General features: G+C 33.9%; 1 protein-coding gene across 1 annotated transcript in view; it reads left to right on the top strand.

The window, feature by feature from the left end:
* The first annotated feature begins 3416 nt into the window (after positions 1 to 3416).
* Positions 3417 to 24484, top strand: part of LOC132157290 (tetraspanin-15-like) — a 29159-nt gene continuing 8091 nt past the window's right edge. The window contains exons 1-5 of the mRNA XM_059566573.1: positions 3417 to 3584; positions 7306 to 7491; positions 8292 to 8366; positions 8957 to 9052; positions 11601 to 11714. Of these exons, the coding sequence (XP_059422556.1) occupies positions 3501 to 3584; positions 7306 to 7491; positions 8292 to 8366; positions 8957 to 9052; positions 11601 to 11714 (555 nt within the window). The 5' untranslated portion in view covers positions 3417 to 3500. The remainder of the gene's footprint in view (positions 3585 to 7305; positions 7492 to 8291; positions 8367 to 8956; positions 9053 to 11600; positions 11715 to 24484) is intronic.

The raw sequence follows: 24484 nt of genomic DNA, 5'->3' as shown, positions 1-24484 counted from the left end.
GTGAGGTGATATTTGTTCATTTTGTCAGAGCAGTGAGACAGGTGTCTGGGCAGCAGGTGGAAGAAGTGGATAGTGAACATTACTCTGATTTGGACACTTCAAGTCATGTTGAGTCATGTCTGAAGATCTGTCTTTTTCATTCTTGTGCGAATAATGAAAACCTAAAATTTTTACTCTTAAGATGGCACAAAATCTCATCCCAGCACTTTTGATTAATGGCTATACGATATTTTTATTTTTATTTTGTGTCTCTGGAAAATTGCAATCTGTTCACAATGAGGGAGTTGTGGACACAATGTTTTTGGATTTGTGGAGTAAAAGTTCGTTTTCATTTTGAAGAAAAAAGATCAAATTAGACCCCTATATGATGACGGCACAGAACCCAAGTGACATGTTGTTATTTTTAAATTAAATATTTGTTGTAATTAATAAATTTGATGTACATTTCAGTCATCTGTAAGCTAGTAGAGTGAAAACATTAAATGTGTATTCATATTGTTGCTATTATTATCTACCTTTACTTTTTAATGGACAATTTTCAGATTACCTTTCAAATCAATTTCTTTTACTTGGATTCTGCTTTGTCTGTCATCAGTTATTCAATTATTCAACCAAATTATCAAAATAAAATATTAAACAGAGTAGTTAATTTAGTATGTTACATTAATGACGCTTAAAAATTTAAATATTATTGATAATTATGTCAAAAGCTATTATTACTTTCTTAAAAAAATTAGACCCCTTTCTGTACTTTCTGGGGTGAGGGCTGGTGCAGTTACTCCTCTCACACCTCATTTAATATTTTACACTGCTAAATTTGAAATCCTTTATTATCACATTGCATGGCTGATTTATACTCATTCTCATCCCCATCCTTCTTAGGGAGAGCCATTTTACCCCCATTTTACCCCAAATATATTTAAGACAAAAATGTCTTTTCTTTCTAAATTTTTATTTTATTTCATTTGGGGGGGGGGGGTATTTTGCCTTTATTAAGAGAGGATAGTGTAGACTAGACAGGAAGCGAAGTGGGAGAGAGAGAAGAGGGTGGGATTGGGGAGAGGTCCTGAAGCAAGGATTCGAACACGGGACGCTCACAACGCTACTGCATTTTATGTCTGCGCACTGCCCAAAAGGGAAATTTATGCCAGAGATTTGCATGCTTATTTTGAGGTTCTCTTTAAAATCTAACTTACCTATCAGGGAAAAATAAAAACAACAAAAAGACAACACTTCCTTAATTACCTAGTAAAGAAAAATGGCACCCTCCTCCCTACAGATTATAAAGTACACAATTTAACCAATCTTAAGTAAAGAACTATTAAAGCATCAGCAACATAGAGAGTTAAGTTTAACAACCTAGGTGGGAGCACAACAACAGTACACGAACTGAAACTTTAGCACATATTTGGCATTAAGCCTCATCTAGGCTTACATGCAAATACCAAAAACAACTAGCAACACTTGTCTGGGGTTGCAGAGAAGACCCATGTGGAGAGCTGGCAACAACTGAATCTTTCTCCTTTCCTCTCTCCCTCAACTGTGCTTTCTTCTGCTTTTATAGCTGGTTTCCTCTCTGGAGGAGCCAGTGAATGAGTTAGTTGGTCATCAGCAAACAAGTAGGTGCCAGTAATCAGCTCCTAATAGAACAGCAGCACAGGAGAGAAAAGAAAACTGAGAAAACACAAAAACTCTTGACTGACCCCAGAACAGTACAAATTACATCACAGGACGTAACACCCCCATCACCAAGTTTATAACCCATGGCTTATGAACAGTAATTACTTCACATGTACTGTTCCCATCACAGGCTCTGGAGAGCCTTTCTTGTGTTTGATGTCCAAGTTGTATTCTTGCAGATAAAGTGACCAATGCATCAAATGCTGGTTCCAATTGCACATACAAGACAGGAAGACGAGGGTTGTAGTCAGTGTAAACAACAGCAGGGGTACAACTAGGTATATATGTATATGTGTGTGTGTGTGTGTGTGTGTGTGTGTGTATTTCTAATGTAGACACATTTAACCTCTTTTCTGACTGCTGAGTGTCGTTTTATATATATATATATATATATATATATATATATATATATATATATAAACACACACACACACACACACATTTACATTTAATCATTTAGAAGCAGTGTTGGGGGTAATGCATTACAAGTAACGCGAGTTACGTAATCAGATTACTTTTTTCAAGTAACTAGCAAAGTAACGCATTACTTTTTAATTTACAAGAAAATATCTGAGTTAATTTTTCAAAAAAGTAACGCCAGTTACTTTGTATTCCCATTTTTTGACTGACAAGCCTCCTGTTCCCATATTGGGAGAAATCGAAGTATGGAGGCGTTGTGTGCGCTGTGTGAACATGTTACTGTAGTTCTAGACTAAATGTGAATGTGCATTAATTCATCCCACTCACAAAAAAACAAAAAACAAAACAGATTTAGTATTCATCAAAATTAATCAAAACAGTGAAATGCAAACTCAGAATATGACGCAAACCTGCAATAACTAAATATATTAAATAACACAAATGTATCTATTCCCATTTTATTAACAGTGTCTTTGCTGCTGACCTTTAATGATCCAGTTCAACCATACTAATAATTAAAAAATGACTTTAGATAAACTAACAATTGTGCTTCATTGTTTTTTTTTTATTGCTGAAGAGTGTTGAACCTTCTTCTCCTGTGTTCTACTGTACAGACGTGAATTTACTTTTCCTTCAGCCTGAGGTTTATTCATTACACTTTTTGGTGTGAAAGGGCTTTTACATTTGCTATAAATAGAACTTCTTATATTAAAAACAATCAAGCCCTGCTCATATTTAAAAAGTAACGTGAAAGTAACGCAAAAGTAATGTAACACATTACTTTCCATAAAAAGTAACTAAGTAACGTATTTAGTTACTTTTTTAGGGAGTAACGCAATATTGTAAGGCATTACTTTTAAAAGTAACTTTCCCAAACACTGTTTAGAAGTCACTTTTATCCAGAGTGACTTACAAATGAGGAGAATGGAAGCAATCAAAATCAACAAGCGGGAGTGGGATTTCACATGGCGTGTGTGTATAGTGTTTGTATTTCAGTAATGTAAGAAAAACTCATAAAACATGAACATTTTCATTATATATATATATATAATGCACAAATCTATAATGAAAATGTTCATGTTTTATGAGTTTTATTACATTCGACATATTTAAATATCATTCATATAGGCCTACATGGATATATAACAATAATATATACAATTCTCGTATTAACTGTAGTGTTAAATCAAAAAATAATAATATCCTTTAAGAATATGAACTCTAAACTTCTGAAAACACTATACACGCCATGTGAAATCCCGCTCTCTCATTGGACAAACCACCCATCAATCAAAATTTGTGCGATAATGGAGCGCGTGCTCTGCTCACACAGGTAGAAGATACAAACCAGGAAGTGTCTACTACGCCAACGTATTTCGTGTTATTTATACGTTTTTAACATGTCAAATGAAGTCCGATATTGCGACAGGTGCTCGTACCTCTTTCTCAAGTTCTCGTTAATCGTATATGCAACAATATTCTGGGTGAGTTTGATTTGTTTTTATTATACGTAATAATAAAGCGGTGTTGTAAGTCTATGAGGCTAAGTCAAGCAAATGTACCCAAGCGCGGTTTAAAAAGTCGGAAAGAACAGAGAGAAAACAAATTATATTACAAGTCTGCTAGCAGTAACGTTTGAGTTTGTTTATATATATTTAATTGTGTTATTATTTCACGTATTACCTGTCCCAGTGCTCTTGACCCCACCCTCCTCGAGTAATTAATGCTGCTGTACTCTGAGATCATGGGTTTCTTACTGAATGATCAATCTCCTTAGAGTATGTTGAACACAAGGTTTTATGACGTTGCAAATGTTTATACATTGATTTATAATAAATATCTAAATATCTATTGAGCGAAAATGGCAATTGTATAGCTAGACTAATGAAAAAAAAACTTTAAATAGCAACAACTTTCTTGGTAAATGTAAGTGTTAATTTGTATAAAAAAGGTAATAAAAATATTTACATTTAAACGAAGCAGATAGAAACTGAAACAGACTAGTTAGTGGTTGTTTTGCTTCTGTTTTTGATTGCATGATAATCAGATGACCAAAATACTGTGTGTGGTCATACTGTGCAAAGCCATGCCTTTAAAAAAATCGACTCATCATTTATATTTCATTTGCACATAGGCTAATCATTATTACTTAGCTCAAGATTGAATATGTGTTAAGAATTTACCATACAAGAACTTTTCCTATTTTCATGAACTGTTTGTTTCTTCTTTTGTCTTTATTATGAATTTTGTTTGCTGTATGTAAGACCTGTATTTATAAGGTCAAGCTTGTTTTGAACCTACATTCAATTCTGTAGTTTGTAGTTTGATTGACCCTAAAATAGAGTTGTAGGATCTGGGTGTGCTTTATACGTTGATTATAATATCAAACTATCCTTTCAAATGTCACTAATATGTACACTTTATGTACTAATATTGGCTGCTAATATATACTTTCTCTCTCTGTCTAATATTGTACTTTACTTTAAGTCATTAATGAATATTCCAGTGCTTTTAAATCAAAACATTATCAAGCAAGTATTTCCATATTGTAGTTTTCAAGTTAACTAATACTCTTATTTACTGTTGTCAGCCTGTGACTTTACCAAAAATAAACTAGAGAGTGACTTGGAGTTATATAAGCCCTGATATTTTCAGTTTTAAATTCCTTTGACAGTTCAAACTCAAATCTGATTAAATAGAAATCCAGATCATAATTACTATGCAGTGTTTGTTTTATTGTCCATTTGTTTCTATTCTCCACATTTGATGTTCCTTATTCACTAGACAATAGAGTTTCCTATTGTTTGAATTATTTTGCATCATCTTTGCATAAACTCTGATAATATTCTTTTGCATACATTTCACAGTTGTGCCATTAACACATTCTTTAAACTGTTTTATATGCAAGTAATGCTTTTCATAGAAGTGTTATTCAAGTTTGAGGCACTGTCATGGCATAGGGACTGTGACATTGTGTAGTTATCTTTATTCCCATGATATTGACATTTGAAAAAGATTATTGTGATTAAAAGGCTGGTGTCAAAGCTTAACTCTATGTGACAGCAGAGGTTTGAAATGCTATGGGCTGCACCTTTGTGTTTCTCTCCCTGTTGAACCCATCACACTGACAGCGTAAACAATGGGCCCCATAGGACCCCATTTCAGATCATTATGCCACCAGCTGAAGCTCTTGGTGGCCCATTGGCACCAGTATTACAGTGCTGGCTGACCCAGTGCATGCTTTGTGCTGCTTTCATCATGGGTTTCACAAGAGACCTGGTGCACGTGCCTCACGCAGGGCTGCAAGGGTGAATTATTATGTGTGGATGGCTATTCTGTTCACGAAGGCAAGGCAAGGGAGTACACCATCTCTGTTGATTAATATGCACTCATGTTGATTGGTAAAAGGCATTCTGATGTGAACCGTGTGCAAATTGCTTGACTTGTGATAACTTCATACATTGGCTTAATGGCAGTTCTGGATGTTTAGAAATAGTTTTGAATTGTATATATTTGCAGATGCACGTGCTAGAGGTTTTGTAGATTACTATCCAGAGGCTTTTTGTTTTCTTATAGCTTCAAGCAATATGTTTTGACATAAAGATGCATGAAAATAAATGGATTATAAATTATAAGCAACGAGATTGAGCCAGCTGAGAGAATTTCTGATGAAATGAGGTGGTGGTGGCCTCGGACTCCATCAACCTTTATGCCTTCAGTCTTTATAGTCTGCCAAAGGTCATAACTCTGGTTGACACTTTCTAACCAATTTCCCAGGTGGCTTTCGTAACCTTATTGTGGGATCTAAACATAAAGGCATTTCTTTCAATAACTCACGGAGTTAGTGTCGCCGTTTAAGTTATAACTAATAAATAAATAAAAATTCAGCTTTGCCATCACAGGAATAAATTACATCATTTTAAAATATATTAAAATAAAAAAAAGTCTAATTATAATAATATTTCACAATATTACGGTTTTTATTTTTGATCAAATTAATGCAGCCTTGGTGTGCATAAAAGACTTAAAACAATTTTATTTTTAAATAAAACACGTAGGCTATAGGTAGTCAGAATTAATATTTTAATGTTTAAACATGTAAATTTCATTTTTCAAGTTCATTTTAATTTTGGACAAGACTAAAAGTGGTCCGAGTGGGTGAGTTGTTTACTGTGTAATTAGTCATTTCCACCAGTTTGACCTGTTTACATCCCTCACATTAACTGTACACTTTAGCTGCTTCCTTCTGAAACTTGATCCGTTGATGTCATTGTTGAACAGTACAGAATAATTTTAGAAAAATGTGTAATTTACAGACTATTTGAGTTTATACTTTTTGCTTTATTTTATCTATGCACTGCCAATTATTTTCTCATCTGAATGCTGTTGATAAGACATCCAATCTGTACATACCGGTGATGACTCCATTCATTTGTGGGAAAAGATTACAAGTTATCTGTACAGACTACATGCTGGTGTGATGTTGAATAAGAAAGGAATGCATTAGCACAACAAATGTGTTGTAAGGCCCATATGTACACACACACACACACAGTGAGTTAACAGGCGTGGAGTGGTTTTACTGCAATTACTAGGGCAGCATTATGATAGTTATTATTTTATTATGCCATTAAGCCATGTCACTGGAGCTCAGTGTTTGTTTCTCAGGGTTACAGAAGTGCATACTGTATGCAATGTAAGTTTTGCACAACTTCGTCTGAATATGCTTTTCCCAGATTTACTTTCTGCTACTTTTTATTGTGGGACAGAAGTGGTTTGGGGTTCACACCACCTGCTTTAATTCTACAGTTAGACAATCACAGTAGAGTATGATAATCATGTAGAATATTTCCAAATGGAAATCACACTTGGTGCATTGGGGAGCCATTAAGATTCAAAGTTGGAATCCATTAACCCAGGAGGTCACAGTTTCACATAGCTTTACTTTGCTTTTGTTTGAATCATAATGCGTTTAAATATGAAAAACATACTGAAGAATATACTTAAGATTCAGTATTGGTAATGTCATTTTTTGTGGTTTTTGTGGCACTGAATGTGACTAAATGTACACTTTTGTGTTGTTTTTAACCCATGCAACTTTTTAAAGGTACCAATATAGCTAAAATAGTGATGTTCTTTTCATCTGTAATGTAATGTAAAGTGATGTAATTTTGCATGAAACCCAAATGGTCTGATTTGTTTCAGCTCATAGGGGGCTTTATATTGGCCATTGGCATTTATGCGGAGGTGGAGAGGCAACAGTACAAAACTCTGAAAGGAGTATTCCTGGCTCCTGCCATTATCCTCATTGTGCTCGGTGTGATCATGTTCATCGTCTCCTTCATCGGTGTTCTGGCATCTCTCAGAGACAACTTGTGCCTTCTCAAAGTGGTAAGTTTTCATTTTTCCATGAAAATGTCCTCTTCAGCACACCGCTCATGTCAGCCATATTGATTTCCTGTACAAAGCACTTCATATCAAATTCAAATCCTGTCATTATTTATTCACCCTTTCATGTTGTTTCAAACCTGTATCACTTCTGTTTTTTAGAGGAGTGCAAAATGTATAGAGTTTTCGTCCATATATTGAAAATCAGTGCCTAGAGTTATGTTCCCCACTGATTGTCATTATATGGAGAAAAACGTTTTTTCAAAATTCTTTTGTGTTCCACAAAAAATAATGTGGGTCAATAGTAGAAAGTGGAAAACATTATTGCTTAAATCACATATACAAAAGAAATAGCAAAATAAACCACACTATACTGGTTTATGAGTCATTAGGGATGAGTCCTTTATCAGTTTGAATAAAGGAATCATTTGAATAAAACTTTCTGGCTACACATTCACAAGGTGTCAAACATCAAATCACCTGGTGTAGAATTAACATGAACTTTGCAAACGTTTACTGATATAGCAGTCAAACCGAATATGAAAATTACCACTCTCATTTGCCTAAAGATCACATGGTGACAGCAGGATTATCAGCTTATTAAATTCTTAAAGTGCAGTTATTATCAACAGGGCTTGATTCATGTTATGAGCTTATTGTATTCACTAGTCCATATGCCTTGTGAAAATGTCACTGTGTGCTGAACACACATGCATAGACAGACTCACTGCCCATGTGGGGCAGAAACAGGCTTGCAACTGTTGTGTTTCATTTGAGATTCTCTGTTTACTGTTGCTTTGCAGTTTCTTTACATGCTGGCTCTCTGTCTCATTTTGGAGCTTGTCAGTGGGATTCTTGCTTTGATCTTTAGGAGACAGGTACAGACAATTTTATCTTCTTTCTAGTTTCATTTATGATGTTCTTGACAAATCTCTTCCTTTATATAATATGTTTTTTCGATGTACATTTTCAAGTGGCAGACTGTAACATGGCTCACAAAAAGAAATGTATACATATAGAATTCAATATTGCCGTATTTTGTAGTCATTATCCATGCAATGTCACAATTGTTGGAAGTTTCTTTGTTATTTATTTCATTGGGCAAATGGGATCCATGCTGAAAAAGATTATTATGAGTACTGTTACATGGTTGCTGGGGCCTGACTGTTTTGTGATTTAGTTGAGGTCGTATTTCAGCATCTGCTGGATGTGGAAATTTGTTTGGCTTCTTGGCACTTCAGCAATCATTAACAAAATAATTTTGATGCCAGAGCATAATTACATCATTGTGAACATAATTTTTAAGAAACGATATGTACCAGTTCTCAGATATTACAGTTATATTTAGTTTATTTCTAACTGCAATAACGGAGGCTCAACATCCTATGCTAAAAGAAATCAGACTTGTTACATTTTGTTGCAAAAACAACATCTTCCTGTTATAACACTGACCTTCTTTGTCAATCAGACAGAGGACCTTCTCAACAAAAACATCCGCAAAGGCATGGTCAATTACTATGATGACCTTGATTTCAAAAACATCATGGATTTTGTTCAGAAAAAGGTAAGATATTTATCATGAACACATGAAAGGTACAGATGTAATATGCTGACTCGTTAAGATTGCATTAAAGGGATCTTTAAATTTGATCTGTCAACAACATTTCACATAATGAATTTATGAAGGTCCAGAGCTCTCTGCATGTACTCACTCTGCCAGTAGCAAACCCATTCTGTATAATATTGGTTAAACTTCTACCTATTTTTTTTTATTTGTTTACGAAAATAAAAGAAGCTAGGGTCCTGTGAATGTATTTTTTTTTTCTTCAGTTTTGTTTTAAAGGTTTTATTTTTTCATTCTTAAAATGCATGTCTAATCATTTGAATTTAATAATGTAATAATTTATAAAACAAAAGTGCCTCAAATTTTTCTAGATTTTGGTTTAATACAAATGTATGATTTAATTAAAATTTATATTTTTATCTAATATTATATTTTTAATTTTAATATTACATTTAGAAATGTATATATTTTTTATATTTAAATATATAACAAAAAATATTACTTTAATACGTTTTAATCTTTTAATCTCAAGATTGTATATGAAAATAGAACAGTCCTTTTAACAAAAGGAAAAACTTTTTCCAAAACTATAAAATTTGTGTGTGTGTGTATATGTATGTATGTGTGTATATATATATATATATTTATTTGCAGATCTCAGAGCAGCTTTGGAGAGGAAGTTAATGCGGATGTACTTTAGTCAGCAGACACTGAAAAAACCATGAGCATCAATTGTAGAGCTCTAATTTTGACTTCTTTTCCAAGTTCAATGAAATTCTGCTCTATAAATTCTGTTTTAATGACTGGATAATACAATTTAGTCTGTGTTTTCCACATCATGAAAATCATAAGGCCCTTATAATCATGTAACTTAGATGTTATTGCCAATTCATGTGTACTTTTTTATGACCATTAAAGAACTCCTTGAGTGCCTTCAGAAGTAACACATTGAAAGCAACCATTAGAAATTTCTTTGTATAAATTTCTTTTATAGGACGAGTCCATTTAAATAGCACTGCTTGTACTGTAGTTTAAAATGTTATGGACCCAGCAGACACCTCTACATCATTTCAATGGAAACACTCTAAATGAGCCCAGTGTGCATTCAGGTGCATGAGGATGACTCTGTGCCAGTCCATCAGCTGCACAACCTCACTCTGAGCATCTGCATGTACCTGTGAAATGTGCGTAATTACAGCGAGCTGTTTCAGCAGTGCTCAATTATATACAGAAATATTACAGCAATTTCAATTTATCAACAAGCTATTTTTGACTTGACTTAAGAAATTAATTAGAGCGGCACCTCTAAGAACAAGTCATTTTCAAGTAATCATACCTCACTCTGTGATTGTCAAAAGGAAAAGGTTTTGCAGTTTCTGTTTGGTCCATTGTTCACAAAAAGGGATTATTTTAAATATTTCTGTTTAAACCACATTCAGTGCCTGTCACAGCAGTCTTTTTAATTGTGGTTTGAATGTTTATTTTATTTTTTTCCCTGTCAAACCGTATCCAAAAAGTTCAACATGACACAGTGGGTATTTGTTTCTGTTTCACAGGATAATTATATTGAATACAATTCCGATAGAGGAAAGATGTGTTCAATCTAGCGAGTCTACATCACAATATCAAAATCTAAAAAGATTTAGAGAGAAATAAACCTGATGGTCATTTTGCTCCCCCTTAGTACATCACAAATTTTGCCTAAAATAACTAGTGAAAAGTAAATCTGTTTTTCTATTCAATTTAAGTCATCTCTGACATAGTTTCTACTGTGTTCACACTATAAAATCATTCCAAATGAGTCAGTTTTGTTAAGTGAAGTGGATTTTTACAGATATCCCATTCACAGTAGTGTCGAGAGCAGTGAACAATGCACAAGACCCTGTGAATCTGAACCTAGTTAGTGCTTTCTGTTTTCTGTCTGGCTGCTGTGTCCAGTGGTCCTGTTCATTCCTCATTTATTTCTTTTCTGCCATCCTTTAGCCATCCACCGTAGGATAATCATCAAACATTATGCTCTGTTTTCTTTAAGCTGGTTGTCGTAGAATTCTTGTACATCAGTATGAGATGTGTTTCTTATGAAAGAATCAAGCAATTGCTTAAGCAATTACCTCTAATGTTATACAGTGCCATTTAAATGAGCTGTGTTGCTGGAATATGAATTGTGCCATTCACTGAGGGAAGACAGGAGCCTTATATTTATTCATGCTTGTCCTCTGAAAGTTTGGGCTCAATAAATGAATACAGAGCAGCTCGGATTATTCATTTCACCTCCCGTGTTTCATGCCCTGTCCACCTAGGTGCAATATAGCTGATGACACACTAGAAAATTCAACTCCATTCAAATGTCCAACCATTTGCACATTACCCAAATGTTGTTTTTAAAAATGCACATGACTCTTGTACATGACTCCATTCACCAGTGCCAGATAAGAAAACAACCAACTTTTCAGAATAATATTGGCCTTCATCTGAAACTGTGCTGATATTTACAGCGAGTAAAGATATCTACGAGTGATTTTCACTGCTTTGATTCTTGTTTTTCCAGTTCAAATGTTGTGGGGGAACCGACTTCAACGACTGGCAGGTGAACATGTATCATAACTGCTCTGCTCCTGGTCCTCTAGCATGTGCGGTGCCTTACACCTGCTGTCTGAGCAAGGTTTGTCTAGGACCTACACACATGCTCACACTGCTCATTATGTTATGTTTGCTGTTAACACAAATCTTACAACAAGACCCTAGTGAAAAATAAAAAATACTATTGCGTATTTGAAATACATTTATTTAATGCTAAATATACTACATTGAAAATGTACTTAATATTAATAATAATAAATAATTAATAATATAAATACCCTGTAATTGTACTTTTAGTATACTAAACTGGTATACTTGAAGTCTGCTAAATTAGAACAACTAATTTCACATTTAAAGCACTTTAATTGTGCAGAAGTAGTGCTGAAGTCCAACTAAAGATATACTAAAGTATATCCGATTGTGCTAAAGTGGACAATTTGCAAGTACACTTCATGGAACACTTGACCTATCTTGCATATGTCTCGAGCACTATGTCAGTAAGTATGTCAATAGTTTTTAACTATACTTCAATAAATGTATTTATTTAAAAATATATATTTTTTTACAAGGGGAGTCACATTTATATGACTCCAGTTTGTCATAAGGCTTATGCACAATACCATTTCCATTGAAGTCAGTAAGGGTTTATTGGAGCCAATAAGAGTTTTTGTTTGTTTGTTTGTTTGTTTCTAAAGAAATTAATGCTTTAATTGAAAAGCAAAAAACACATTAAACTGATCAATAATGACATTCTTACATTTGTTACAAACGATTTTAAATAAAAGCTGTTGTTTTGGACTTTGCGTTAATCAAAGAACCCTTAAAAATGCAATTACAGTTTCCACAAAAATATTAAACGGCACAGATGTTTTCAGCGTGAGCAAATTCAAATCAGCATATTAGAATGATTTCTGAAGGATCACGTGCCACTGAAAACTTGAGTAATGGCTGCTGAAAATTCAGCTTTGCCATCACAGGAATAAATTACACTTTAAAATATGTTAAAAACAACAGGAGCAAAAAGCAGCTGTTTTAAATTTTAATAATATTTAGCAATATTACAGGCACATCTTAAAAATATATATATATATATCTGGTGTGCACTTTAGATCAAATAGTCCGGTTAACGCAGAAGGTTTGCTCATGTTATTTCAGAGTCCTCTTCAAGATCTTTTTGCAAATGTTTCATAAACAAATATTGCTGTATATTGCTCTCTCTCTCTCTCTCTCTCTCTCTCTCTCTCTTTCTCTCTCTCTCTCTATTTAACAGCATTAGCTCAATGAAATACGTCTTCCTTCCGTTAGAATGAATGTTTTCCTGCTTGCTAAATGTTGGTCTCATCATCAATAAGTTGTATTCGCCTCAATCTGATTCAATCTGAAGTCAAACCGCAGACAGTGAAGCTGCATCACTGAGCGCGAGTCCTGCGCACTGTGAGGCGGGAACAGAGGACTCCGCTTGGTCTTAAAGCCTTCCGCAAACATCCACGATAACAAATAACAATGATTTTCGTAAAATAATGATTAATTATTAATTGATGATTTGTTATTATCATTATGGTCTATATTATTAAAAATAATAATATGGGCTGCGAGAATATAATGAATACAAAGAGTAGTGCTGCTGAGTGCAGGCATGTTTCAGCCCAATAACACACCATTCCTCAGAGCCAAAACACAGACCGTATCCTGTTTAGCTGGAGGGGGTTGGGTTTTGGGGGTAGTTATGTATGACTTGTGGGCGTTGAGATAAAGGTGTAAATCTCTTGCTCTTTCATATGGACCGTGTATGAGGCTTTCAAAGTTGCTGAACCGGTTTATATAGGACTGTTGTTTTGGTTATAAACTAAAAAATGGTCTGCCCCCACGTAAGATTTTTCTAGTTGTAGTCATTCATTTGTTATATTCAACTAATCAGAGGTTTATATTAAATTTACATAATCAAATCTTAATATATTCCACGCTCAAGCACATGCATTAAGTTTGCCACAAAGTACATGCAGAAGTAGCCTAATAATTGTGAAAAATTAGAAATTTTAATTATTTATTAATAAACAAATGTTTTCTTGTCTGCTGCAAGATGAAATTCACAGTGCTGGCTCTCCCCGACAGAGAAATGCAACATTCACGGATTGTTGAATGTTGAATATTAATGCGCCCTGTCATTAATGCTCATTAATAATTTTTCAACAAATACTTTTTGCATTACAACGTAAATTATTTTTTACATGGAATTATCCAAAATTAAACCAAACAAGATTTGTAATGAAGATAAATTAATTAGGAATAAAAGCTGCACATCTACCATCACACGTGCAGTGCAAATCTTGCACATATTTTACACACCTGCATTTTTCCATTAAATAATATGAAAGCAAGTAGGGCTGGGTGATAAATAAATAAAATAAAGTTCTTTCCAGCATTAAGGTAATAACATTACAGTTTTTTATCATCTTGTCTCAGTTATAAGTTTATAACTATATTAAAACTTGTTTTGAAAAATTTCTTTGTCATTTGAATATTGATTTTAAAATCGATTTAAATCATAAATCAGATTTTTTTTTTTTTAGGCCATATGCTATCGCCCAGCACTAAAAGCAAGTAAAGAAGGCTCCCTTTAAAATCACTTATGCTGTCAGTTAATGAAGCTCTTTTCTTACATCGTGTGGATTTTGTTGATTATAATGAGAGAACTTTAGTTTAATCATGAGGACGGTTTATTAATCCATCTTTAGAGTTTCAAAGATTTAATCGTGCAGGTTTAATTTTATTCGTTTCTTGTTTTAGGCTAATTAGGCATAATTAATGTGAACAAAATTATACAGCGCTTCACGTTTAAACATGCAACAATTTCTTAATCAGTTTACAGACAAATGTCTTTTTTCCAAGAAGTTATCTGTCAAAATAAAGGACAGGTAACGAATAACAAAAATGCATGTTGTTTTATTAAATTAATTTTAAAATATAAATTAAAATATAGGCATAATATATGAAAATATTGACATTGCATATTAATCCATGTATACCCCCCTAAAATAGGCTACCACTTTTAATGCTCAGATGCAAAGTAAACCACAATTTCTTTTGAATAATATAACACATAATTCATATAATATAAATAATACTGCACACCTTTTAAATGTATCAAATCTAAAATATGATTTAATACCATGTAGCTTAGAGAAAATATAATCACAGGTTCAGGCACAGGCTTGACATTTATCCTGCTTGAATTCATTCTATTAAATGCACATAACTTCATAAGTAACAAACTTTCATCTGTGAATATTACATTTTAAATATATTAAATATTTTAACTATAGTCTTTTTCTTTCATTTTCCGTGACTGAAGCCGTCAAATGTAACACATCAGTGAGGCAAAACTGACGTCTATTTGCGAAAATGTGCTGTGATGCGCTTGTTTGATAACTTGTGGTTAAAGCGCCACTCAGCGGTCAAAAGCTGCAAATGCACTTTACAGACGCCGCGACGGCGGCACCCGCGACGGTAAAAAGGGCCTTTAGGCTGTCTACTTAGTGTACCTAGCATTTTTAAGTGTAGTTTAAGCATTGGCACTAAAATTAAATGAAAGCAAATACTTAAATTCTAAATTGAGATCAGCCCTGGCTCAAAAGCATTTATTTATTTTGTGAGTCTTTCAAGAGGTTACTGTTTGCTCACTTGAAAGGAGATCTAAGGGGAGAAATGTGGACAGATGGAAAGCATGAAAAAAAGAGCATTTCTCATTTTGTTTTGTCCCATTTAAGCTCTACTCATATCTGCTTTCAGTTTCACAAATAACTGGCACATTTAAAATGTTACAGGTGCAAAAACAATGGCCCTACATCCAGTGAACTGGGAAAGAACTTTGTCCACACATCATACTTTTGAAATGATGCATGAAGTGTTTTTCTGCTCAGGTTTTCCAGTTTTTATAATACCCACTTGCTTTGCCTTACTTTTGTTCATTTATGGAAAACGTTGAGCTCATAATGATTCTGCGTTATCTGGCTCATTCCTGTGTTGTGTACATTTGAAATCTTTAACTGCTGAAAGTGAATATCCTAGTTATATTTTAAGAAGTATGTCTATAAATGGGTACCAGACTTTCGAAAATATGCTCTGATGTAGCACTGATTGATAGCTTGATGATTTACACAATGGCAATAGCAGGAACAAGCTGTATAAAAGAATGGAAATAAAGAGCCAGAGCTAGCCATTGCCCAGTGAGGGGCTGAGAGTTTGTTTACATGAGTATCAATTTAAGATGAAATATTTATGCTACTTTTGTCATGCCAAAAAGTATGTCACTTCCTAGTGGAAGGGACCTGGCTTTTGTTGTCATGGTTTACCTAAAAATGTTGATAATTCTGGCATAATTCACTCATCCTCGTGTCATTTTAAACTTCTGTGACCTGTTCTGGAACACAAAAGGAGATCATTTGATGAATGCTGGTTTTCAAACAACATTAGATCTTTCATTGAATAGGAAAAAATCTAAATATGTTTTTTTGTGTTCCCCAAATCTGAAATGTAAAGTCCTTTATATGACATATGATAGGGACATGAAAATGTGCTGCTTAACAGGAATTTGCCCATCTGCAAATCTGGAAGAGTCTGGAAGATAATGTAATGTTATAATTATAATAATGTAATAGGGCTGTGCAAAAAATCGAATGTGATTTTCATGCACATCTCATCAGTAAAGACGCTCCTGTAATTAGAAGTATATCTCCAGCACGTGAGTTCAGATCAGGGTTTCCAGGTTTTCACAACAAATCCTGCCCAGTTGCTTCTCAAAACTAGTCCAAAACTAGTCCAATCGCGTTTCCAGGAGGTTCCCCGATAAAAATTGCTTCCCGGGTTAAAATATACGTTTTTTAGCATTTTTTGCACAGCCCCATAATGTAATGCTGATAAAGAAGGAAGCTATTATTAATTTTCTTTTGCATTTATTTTCTTGTCATTCACAACACAAGCCAGAGCATTTGTAACAAGACCCAACTTAAAAGTACATGTACCTGAATATTAAAATGGCCCATTGTTGGAGTTGCATTGGACAGTTAAAAAATATGTCCTCTAAAGTGCCAGAGGTGGAAAGAGTACAAAAATATTCTATTTAAATAAAATTGGCATTACATTAATGAAATTTTAAGTAAAAGTAGTCTAAAAAGTATAGTCTAATCTACTCAAGTAAAAATAAAAAGTAGCTCATTTAAAATTTAGTAAAAGGACCAAATATTGTATTTTAACAGTGGGAGGGAGACAAAAATGGGATAGGTCAAACTCAGTTCCTGGAGGGCCACAGTCCTGCACAGTTTAGATATAACCATAATTAAACACATCTGATCCAGTTTATATAATTATTTAGGCTTATTTGAAAACTACACTCTGGTTGGAAATAAACTCTGCAGGGCTGTGGCACCCCTGGAATAGGCATATAAATCTCAAACAAGTTGTTTTTAATTAATGGACTCCGTTATTTAGAATAATAAGACATTAGGGCCGTTACTAGTCAGTATCAACAAAATTCAGGAAGCATAGAAGCTGCATCTGAAGTGGCATTTAGATTACACACAGGATATCAATGCATTTAACCTGCAGTTAGAAATGCAGAAATAATGTTTTGATATATAAGACATAAAATGTTGAATACTTGTTTGAAATTAAAAAATATATATACTTTTATATGTGAAATTAAACCTGCCAGTAGGTGGCAGCAAGTCAGTGTTGATAAGTTAGTCATTGCGATTAAACCGAATCATTTAAACAGTTGATTCATTCAAGAACTAAACACCGTGATTGCTCAGAGATGCAAAACTGCTATGGTGGCTGTGTTTGAAAATTTTTTTTTGTCAAAATAGAGCAAAAACAGGCATATGTTTATGGTGTCTAAAACGCAAGTCTCTTAATTGTGCTGATTATTGGAGAAGAAACGGTACTCTTCATCTGATTATTGATCTACTATATGAAATGATATAAGTATATACATTTTCTGTCCCTATATCTTCAATTTTGTGATCATTCGAAATGCATTTTATCAGACTGAATCATGCAGTAAGAGAACGCAGTCTAAGCGCACGCACTAGTCTAATCTATAGACTTGCACTCTAGGAATGTTTTGTTTAGTTTTTGGGAAAATACAGATAATATCAAATCACACATTGTTAAAACAACAATTACGATATTATCGTAGATGATATATATCGCACAACCTGTCTTTTTGGCTAATTTGTGCGAAACCTTTTGCTAAACTGCCAAAGCATCTTAAATTGTGGACTAGCCTTCCAATCTCTATTAGAACAGTTGCAACAGAATCTCTTTTTAAAACAAGACTTAAAGCCTACCTCTTTGAGTAGACTTTTAATGTATGAGCAAACAGGAGTTTATTATTTCTGATTATTATTTGTTTGTCTTGTCTTACCATTTTATGTATTTTGATTCTTTTTAAACTATATTGTTCTGCACAATGGTCAACCATTGTTGTTTTATTGTGCTTTATAAATAAATCAAATGAAATGATAGCATTGCATAATTTTAACCACCAATGCAACAATGCAAGTATTTAGATTTACCTCTAAATGCTTGAAAAGGTTTGATGTCGAGATTTTATAAGCTGCTAGTTTGGTCTTTCTAGGCAAACAAAGCTTACACTGCATAATAGTGCATAAATATGGCCGGGGGTTCATTTAATTTCCTTCTAGGTCAGCTTCAGCTGAATACGACATTGTTTTCAGCTGGGTCTGCACCATAACTCCTGTCTTGTCTCTCTTCATCTTTCTTGTGATTTTGGGTTTGATCTCCTGCCCACTATTTACTGCAGTTTTTTTCCAGGGAGTTTTTTTTCTCTCTCTCTGTAATTAATGTGTTTTAAAATGTAGCGAAGTACAATACTTCAAACAATATATATTAAGCAAAGGTAAAATTACAGATTAAAAAAAATCTACTCAATTACATTAACCCAAGTAAATGTAATTCAATACTTTCCACCACTGTGCCACACTAAAGCAGGTCTTCTAGTCAAAAAAGACATTCATTTTTCAGTAGTTTTGGAAAACGCAAAGTGCCTGTTTGCCGACGTCCAGCTGTGTGCAGATTACCTATGGACAAGCATTACCTCATCACTACTACAGTCTAAGACAAAGCAAAGCTGCTGTCTATATATGAAGATTACATTAGAAAGTTTTGTCTAAAATCAAATATCAGAATCTGAGGGCATTATCTTTAATACCAATGAAATTATCTTTAATCCCACTCCATTAAGCCTGATGGAGATCAGTTTGTTCATTGTTGTTTCTTTGCTTCAGATAACCAGATATGAAATATTATATCATATAACCAGCTCAGTGTATGAAGAGATAAATTGTAGAATATTTTGGCAGATGCATCTTCCAAAAACAAAAATCCCAGTGCAAATGCAAATATATTGACATATAATTCAACAAAGAATTTCATATTGTTAAAATGTTAAGGCTTTGTGAGTTCCCAACATGCATTATCATGAATAAATAATGCAGATACTGTTATAGGGTTATTGTTTTTCTGTTTGCTGGCTTCATTTAAACTTTTTAGTTTTGTCATTATTGTTAGTTGTTTGTTGTGCAGTGATTTTTTTTTTATATTTGTTGACTGCCACCGTTCTTGAGGTGTATCAAGTATTGAGGCCTAGAGTATGTTCACCCAGTTAAATCTATATCCCGGATATCTTAGTCTTGTAGGATGCTTAACAAATAAAGACAATGTTGTCCATTATGGTTTTTATAACATTTCATTATGTTCTTGATACCATCTTTATAATTTTACTGAGATAAACTGATAAAAGAATAAGTCCATGTTTCGTCATTCGCAAATAGACGTAAAAATTATAATTTGGTGACTTTTTTTAAAAAGCTGTTTTTTTTTTAATTCATTAAACAGAAAAATAATAAATTGACTCAGCAACAGTAATTGTTGTTTCAGTTGCTGTGACAAGAATATCTTTATTAGCAAAATAAGACAATCCTCATTGCATGAACAAACAAATTTAGGTTGGCTGAACACAGTATTGTTACTGTCAGGAAGATGGACTGTTTGTGTTGTGTTGTGCTCCCCATGACCTAGTTTTCCCTCATGTTTTAAATGCATATTTAATGCATTTAATCCATATTTAAATGCATATGCATAAATCCATATTTGGTTTCCTTCCTGTTCCTAGTGTTTCACTGAGTCCAGGTGTGTCTCGTCATCCCCTTGTTTAGTTGAGTACTTAAAGGGTTAGTTCACCCAAAAATCTAAATTATGTCATTAATAACTCACCCTCATGTCGTTCCAAACCCGTGAGACCTCCGTTTATCTTAGGAACACAGTTTAAGATATTTTAGATTTAGTCCGAGAGCTCTCAGTCCCTCCATTGAAGCTGTGTGTACGGTCTACTGTCCATGTCCAGAAAGTTAAGAAAAACATCATCAAAGTAGTCCATGTGACATCAGAGGGTCAGTTAGAATTTTTTGAAGCATCGAAAATAAATTTTGGTCCAAAAATATCAAAAACTACGACTTTATTCAGAATTGTGTTCTCTTCCGTGTCTGTTGTGAGAGAGTTCAAAACAAAGCAGTTTGTGATATCCGGTTTGCGAATGAATCATTCGATGTAACCGGATCTTTTTGAACCAGTTCACCAAATCGAACTGAATCCTTTTAAATGGTTCACGTCTCCAATACGCATTAATCCACAAATGACTTAAGCTGTTAACTTTTTAAATGTGGCTGACACTTTTCAGTTTAAGTCAGTCAGTCTGAATACACACATTCTGCTCTTATCCTTGAAGTCACAAAAGCTGTTAATACTATATCTGGGTCTATCAAAGCTTCTTCGTTTATCTTTTTTTCCTTGTTATCTATATTGCCACAGTTCAGAATCAATCACCAAAAGAATCAGTTCGGTTCAGACGCTCTGTGCGTCGGTTTGCTTCACACTGAATCACACATGCGCAGTATCATCAGCTCCTCGGTTCTCGAATCAGACGTGTCTGACAGAAACGGTTCTTGACTCGAGAACGAGTCAGTCTTTAGTTCGTTATCTGGCTCGGCTCAGTGTTCATCTTCAGTTCTCTCTTCACAGCAGTTCAGTCAGTGTACTGTTTGAGTGCATGAATTACTCCGGGATATTGGTTTGTTTGAACTCAGAGGGAGTGTCAGCCACATTTAAAAATTTAACAGCTTAAGTCATTTGTGGATGCATATTGGAGAAGCGAACCGTTTAAAACGATTCAGTTCGATTTAGTGAACTGGTTCAAAAAGATCCGGTTACATCGAATGATTCATTCGCGAACCGGATATGACAAACTGCTTTGTTTTGAACTCTCTCACAACAGACACGGAAGAGAAGACAATGCTGAATAAAGTCGTAGGTTTTTGCTATTTTTGGACCAAAATGTATTTTCGATGCTTCAAAAAATTCTAACTGACCCTCTGATGTCACATGGACTACTTTGATGATGTTTTTCTTACCTTTCTGGACATGGACAGTAGACCGTACACACAGCTTCAATGGAGGGACTGGGAGCTCTCGGACTAAATCTAAAATATCTTAAACTGTGTCCCGAAGATGAACGGAGGTCTCACGGGTTTGGAACAACATGAAGGTAAGTTATTAATTACATAATTTAGATTTTTGGGTGAACTAACCCTTTAAGCTCTGTTCTGTTCTGTTTGCTTTGTCCAATGTCTAACGTCTATCCCCATTGCATACGTGTATTTTTTTTTTTTCTTCTAGGCTTGATTGTGTTTATAGGGTGCAGTTCTACAGTGGGATGTGCCACGTGTCTGTTTGCAGTTACTGCCCGATATATAATTCTCCACTGTAGTTCTACAGTTCGTTTTTCTATGGGAGATTAATGATGACCTCCAGCACCTTCTAGGAGAAGAGTTTGGCCCCAATACATCTGACCACTTTGTTTCTCTACATTCCCTCAGAATTGACTGATGAGCAACTTTTACACAAGTCAAATACAATGTTTCTTTTGTGGTTCTTCTTCCACCAAAGCCAAAACGTTAAGGTCAGGAAAAAACTCCTCCTTTATCTCTTTCTCTTCCTCGTTCAAATTTTCTTCTCTTAATTTTTGATGATGAGTAGAAGAAAAAAAAAAAGAAAAAATCCTGATTCCTGTCAGATTACACATTTCTGCAAGGCTTTTCCACTCATCATAATGTTTTAAGTCCATTATCCTTGTCCATCCAGCTCTTGCCATTACTTTTTTGAAAGGCTTCATGAATTAAGCACCTTTACTTGCTTAATGAGATTATTAAAAAGAGGCTCGTTGTTTATCCAGGACTCAGAAAAAGGCTGGTCTCTCTTCACTTGAAAAACTTAAGTCCATGTTCTCAGCATAGTTTTATAAAAAGCAGATGTTTATTTTAAGTCCATTTCTATTAAATGAATTAAAAACAAATGTAAATTATATTTTAAAATGTCAACTTTGTCTAACAGGGTTTTAGCGGTATCAGTCCAGCACCTTTTCGAGTACAGAAACTTTTGTGCTTCCTCCTAAAGAATAACTGTGGCAGTTTTCAACCCCTCTTGACTCCACTTAACACCACCTGGGAGCTCTGGTGGATTTCCATTTACCTATTGTCCACAATAAAAACCTTCACACTTTCCCAATTCACTCTTACAGTTGATGCATTTTCATACATTTTTAATGTTTTTTTTTTAAACAGTCACATCTCTCTCATCCTTAATAAAAATTGTAACATCATCAGCATATGCAACAATCTTAATAGGTTTTTCAATAGAAACCCCTTGTAATGTTTTCCTTCACTTACAAAGTAGGGGTTCAATGGCCAGTGAATACAACATCCCTGATAATGGCATCCTTGTCTAATTCCTCTCAACACTCTTCAACATTGCAGATTCATCATTATACAACAGTTTAATCCATGAAATGAAACTCTGACCAGCCCCAAAAGCTTCAAGCCATTTTAAACAAAAATGCTTTTTCTTGATAAATTGCAAAAATGCGATTTTATTAGGTCTCTTACAAGAAACAGATTTTCCATGTTTGATCTTCATTGAACATACATTCTAAAAAGGGTTTCAATCTATTCAATCTAAAGGTATTTTGCCTACATTTTATAGTCGGTGCATAAAACAGCCACAGGTCTCCCAATTTTTCAACAAACCAAGATCCCCTTTTTTAGGTATCAAAGATAAAACCACTATTTTACAAAATAGTAGGTAATTCAAGTTGTTAATAAAAACAACAACAACAACAACAAATTCCTATAAATCATCTTTCAGAAGGTTCCAAAATAGCTTATAAAACTCAGAAGTCCCTCTATACCAGGTGCTTTTCTGGGTAGAAAGTTTTTGAACCGCATCAGACAGTTCTTTTAACTGCAGGCTAGAGTCAAGCCCTTTACTCTGTTCAGAGAGTTTCAGTAAGTCTTTATGTAACTCCTCAATGCAGTCGACCTCACATTGTCCTTCTCCAAATAAATCCATATAGAATTCCAAAGCCTTTTTTCTAATTTCTTTAAGATCTGAAATCACATTCCCATTTATCTTTTAAATGCAACATCATTGTTTTTCTTTTTCTTTCTGCTCTAAATGAAAAAAGAGCAGAAAGCATCCTTTGCTTTTTCATGAAATAATGAGGCTAAAGCTTTTATTTCTTCCAGCTTCCCAACAGTAACAACATCTCCAACACGTAACTCTCCTTCAATCTGCTTTCAATCAGTTTTTTTTATTCTACCATTTGAATAAAATGGTGTATATATATATATATATATATATATATATATATATATATATATATATATAGTACAGACCAAAAGTTTGGAAACATTGCTATTTTTAATGTTTTTGAAAGAAGTTTCTTCTGCTCATCAAGCCTGCATTTATTTGATCAAAAAAAATTTAATATTGTGATATATTATTACAATTTAAAATAATTGTTTTTAAATTTATTATACTTTAAATTATCATTTATTTCTGTGATGCAAAGCTGAATTTTTAGGATCATTATCACATGATCCTTTAGAAATCATTCTAATATGATGATTCATTATCAAAGTTGGAAACAGTTCTGCTGCTTAATATTTTTTCAGAACAAGTGATACTTTTTTAGGATACTTTGATGAATAAAAAGTAAAAAAAAAAAAAAAGAATGTTTTTAAAATATAAATATTTTGTAATAACAATATACACTACTGGTCAGTAATTTGCTGTCAGTCATTTTTTTTATTTCTTCTTTTAAAATAAAATCAATACTTTTATTCAGTAAGGTTGTGTTAAATTGATAAAAAGTGATCGTAAAGAAAATATATTATTAGAATATATATTATTAGAATTTTTTTTTTTTTTGAATAAATGCAGTTCTTTTTAACCTTTTATTCATCAAATATATTAGACAGCAGAACTGTTTCCAACACTCATAATAAATCAGAATATTAGAATGATTTCTAAATGATCATGTGATAGACTGGATGTTATGCAGCGTTTCCACCGCAGGAACTTTACCCAGGAACTAGGGACTTTGGCCGCTAAACATCCTGATTGGTTGAGTTCACGCAGCATTGGTTCAACCACCATTTATTCGGATCAACATTTTCAAAATATTACTGTTATTGTGTCATGAAATGTAATTTTAAAAGTATTTCAGGCGAGAATGTAGTTGTTTAAAACTCAAATCTGTGGTTTATAAAGACAGCGCCTATTTAAAAATGTGTTTCGCCGATCTCAGAGACGGTCAGCTCCACTGGACCAGCGGGAGCTCAGTGATCATCTATCCGCCGAGAAGCAGCCTCAACTCGGCTAGACCTTCTGATATGTGCCGCTGGCTCTGATGTCTCTTTAGTGGTTAAACATAAAATA

Source organism: Carassius carassius, chromosome 14, assembly GCF_963082965.1.
Source record: "Carassius carassius chromosome 14, fCarCar2.1, whole genome shotgun sequence".
Taxonomy (NCBI): domain Eukaryota; kingdom Metazoa; phylum Chordata; class Actinopteri; order Cypriniformes; family Cyprinidae; genus Carassius; species Carassius carassius.
This window is presented reverse-complemented; position numbering and strand designations above follow the sequence as displayed.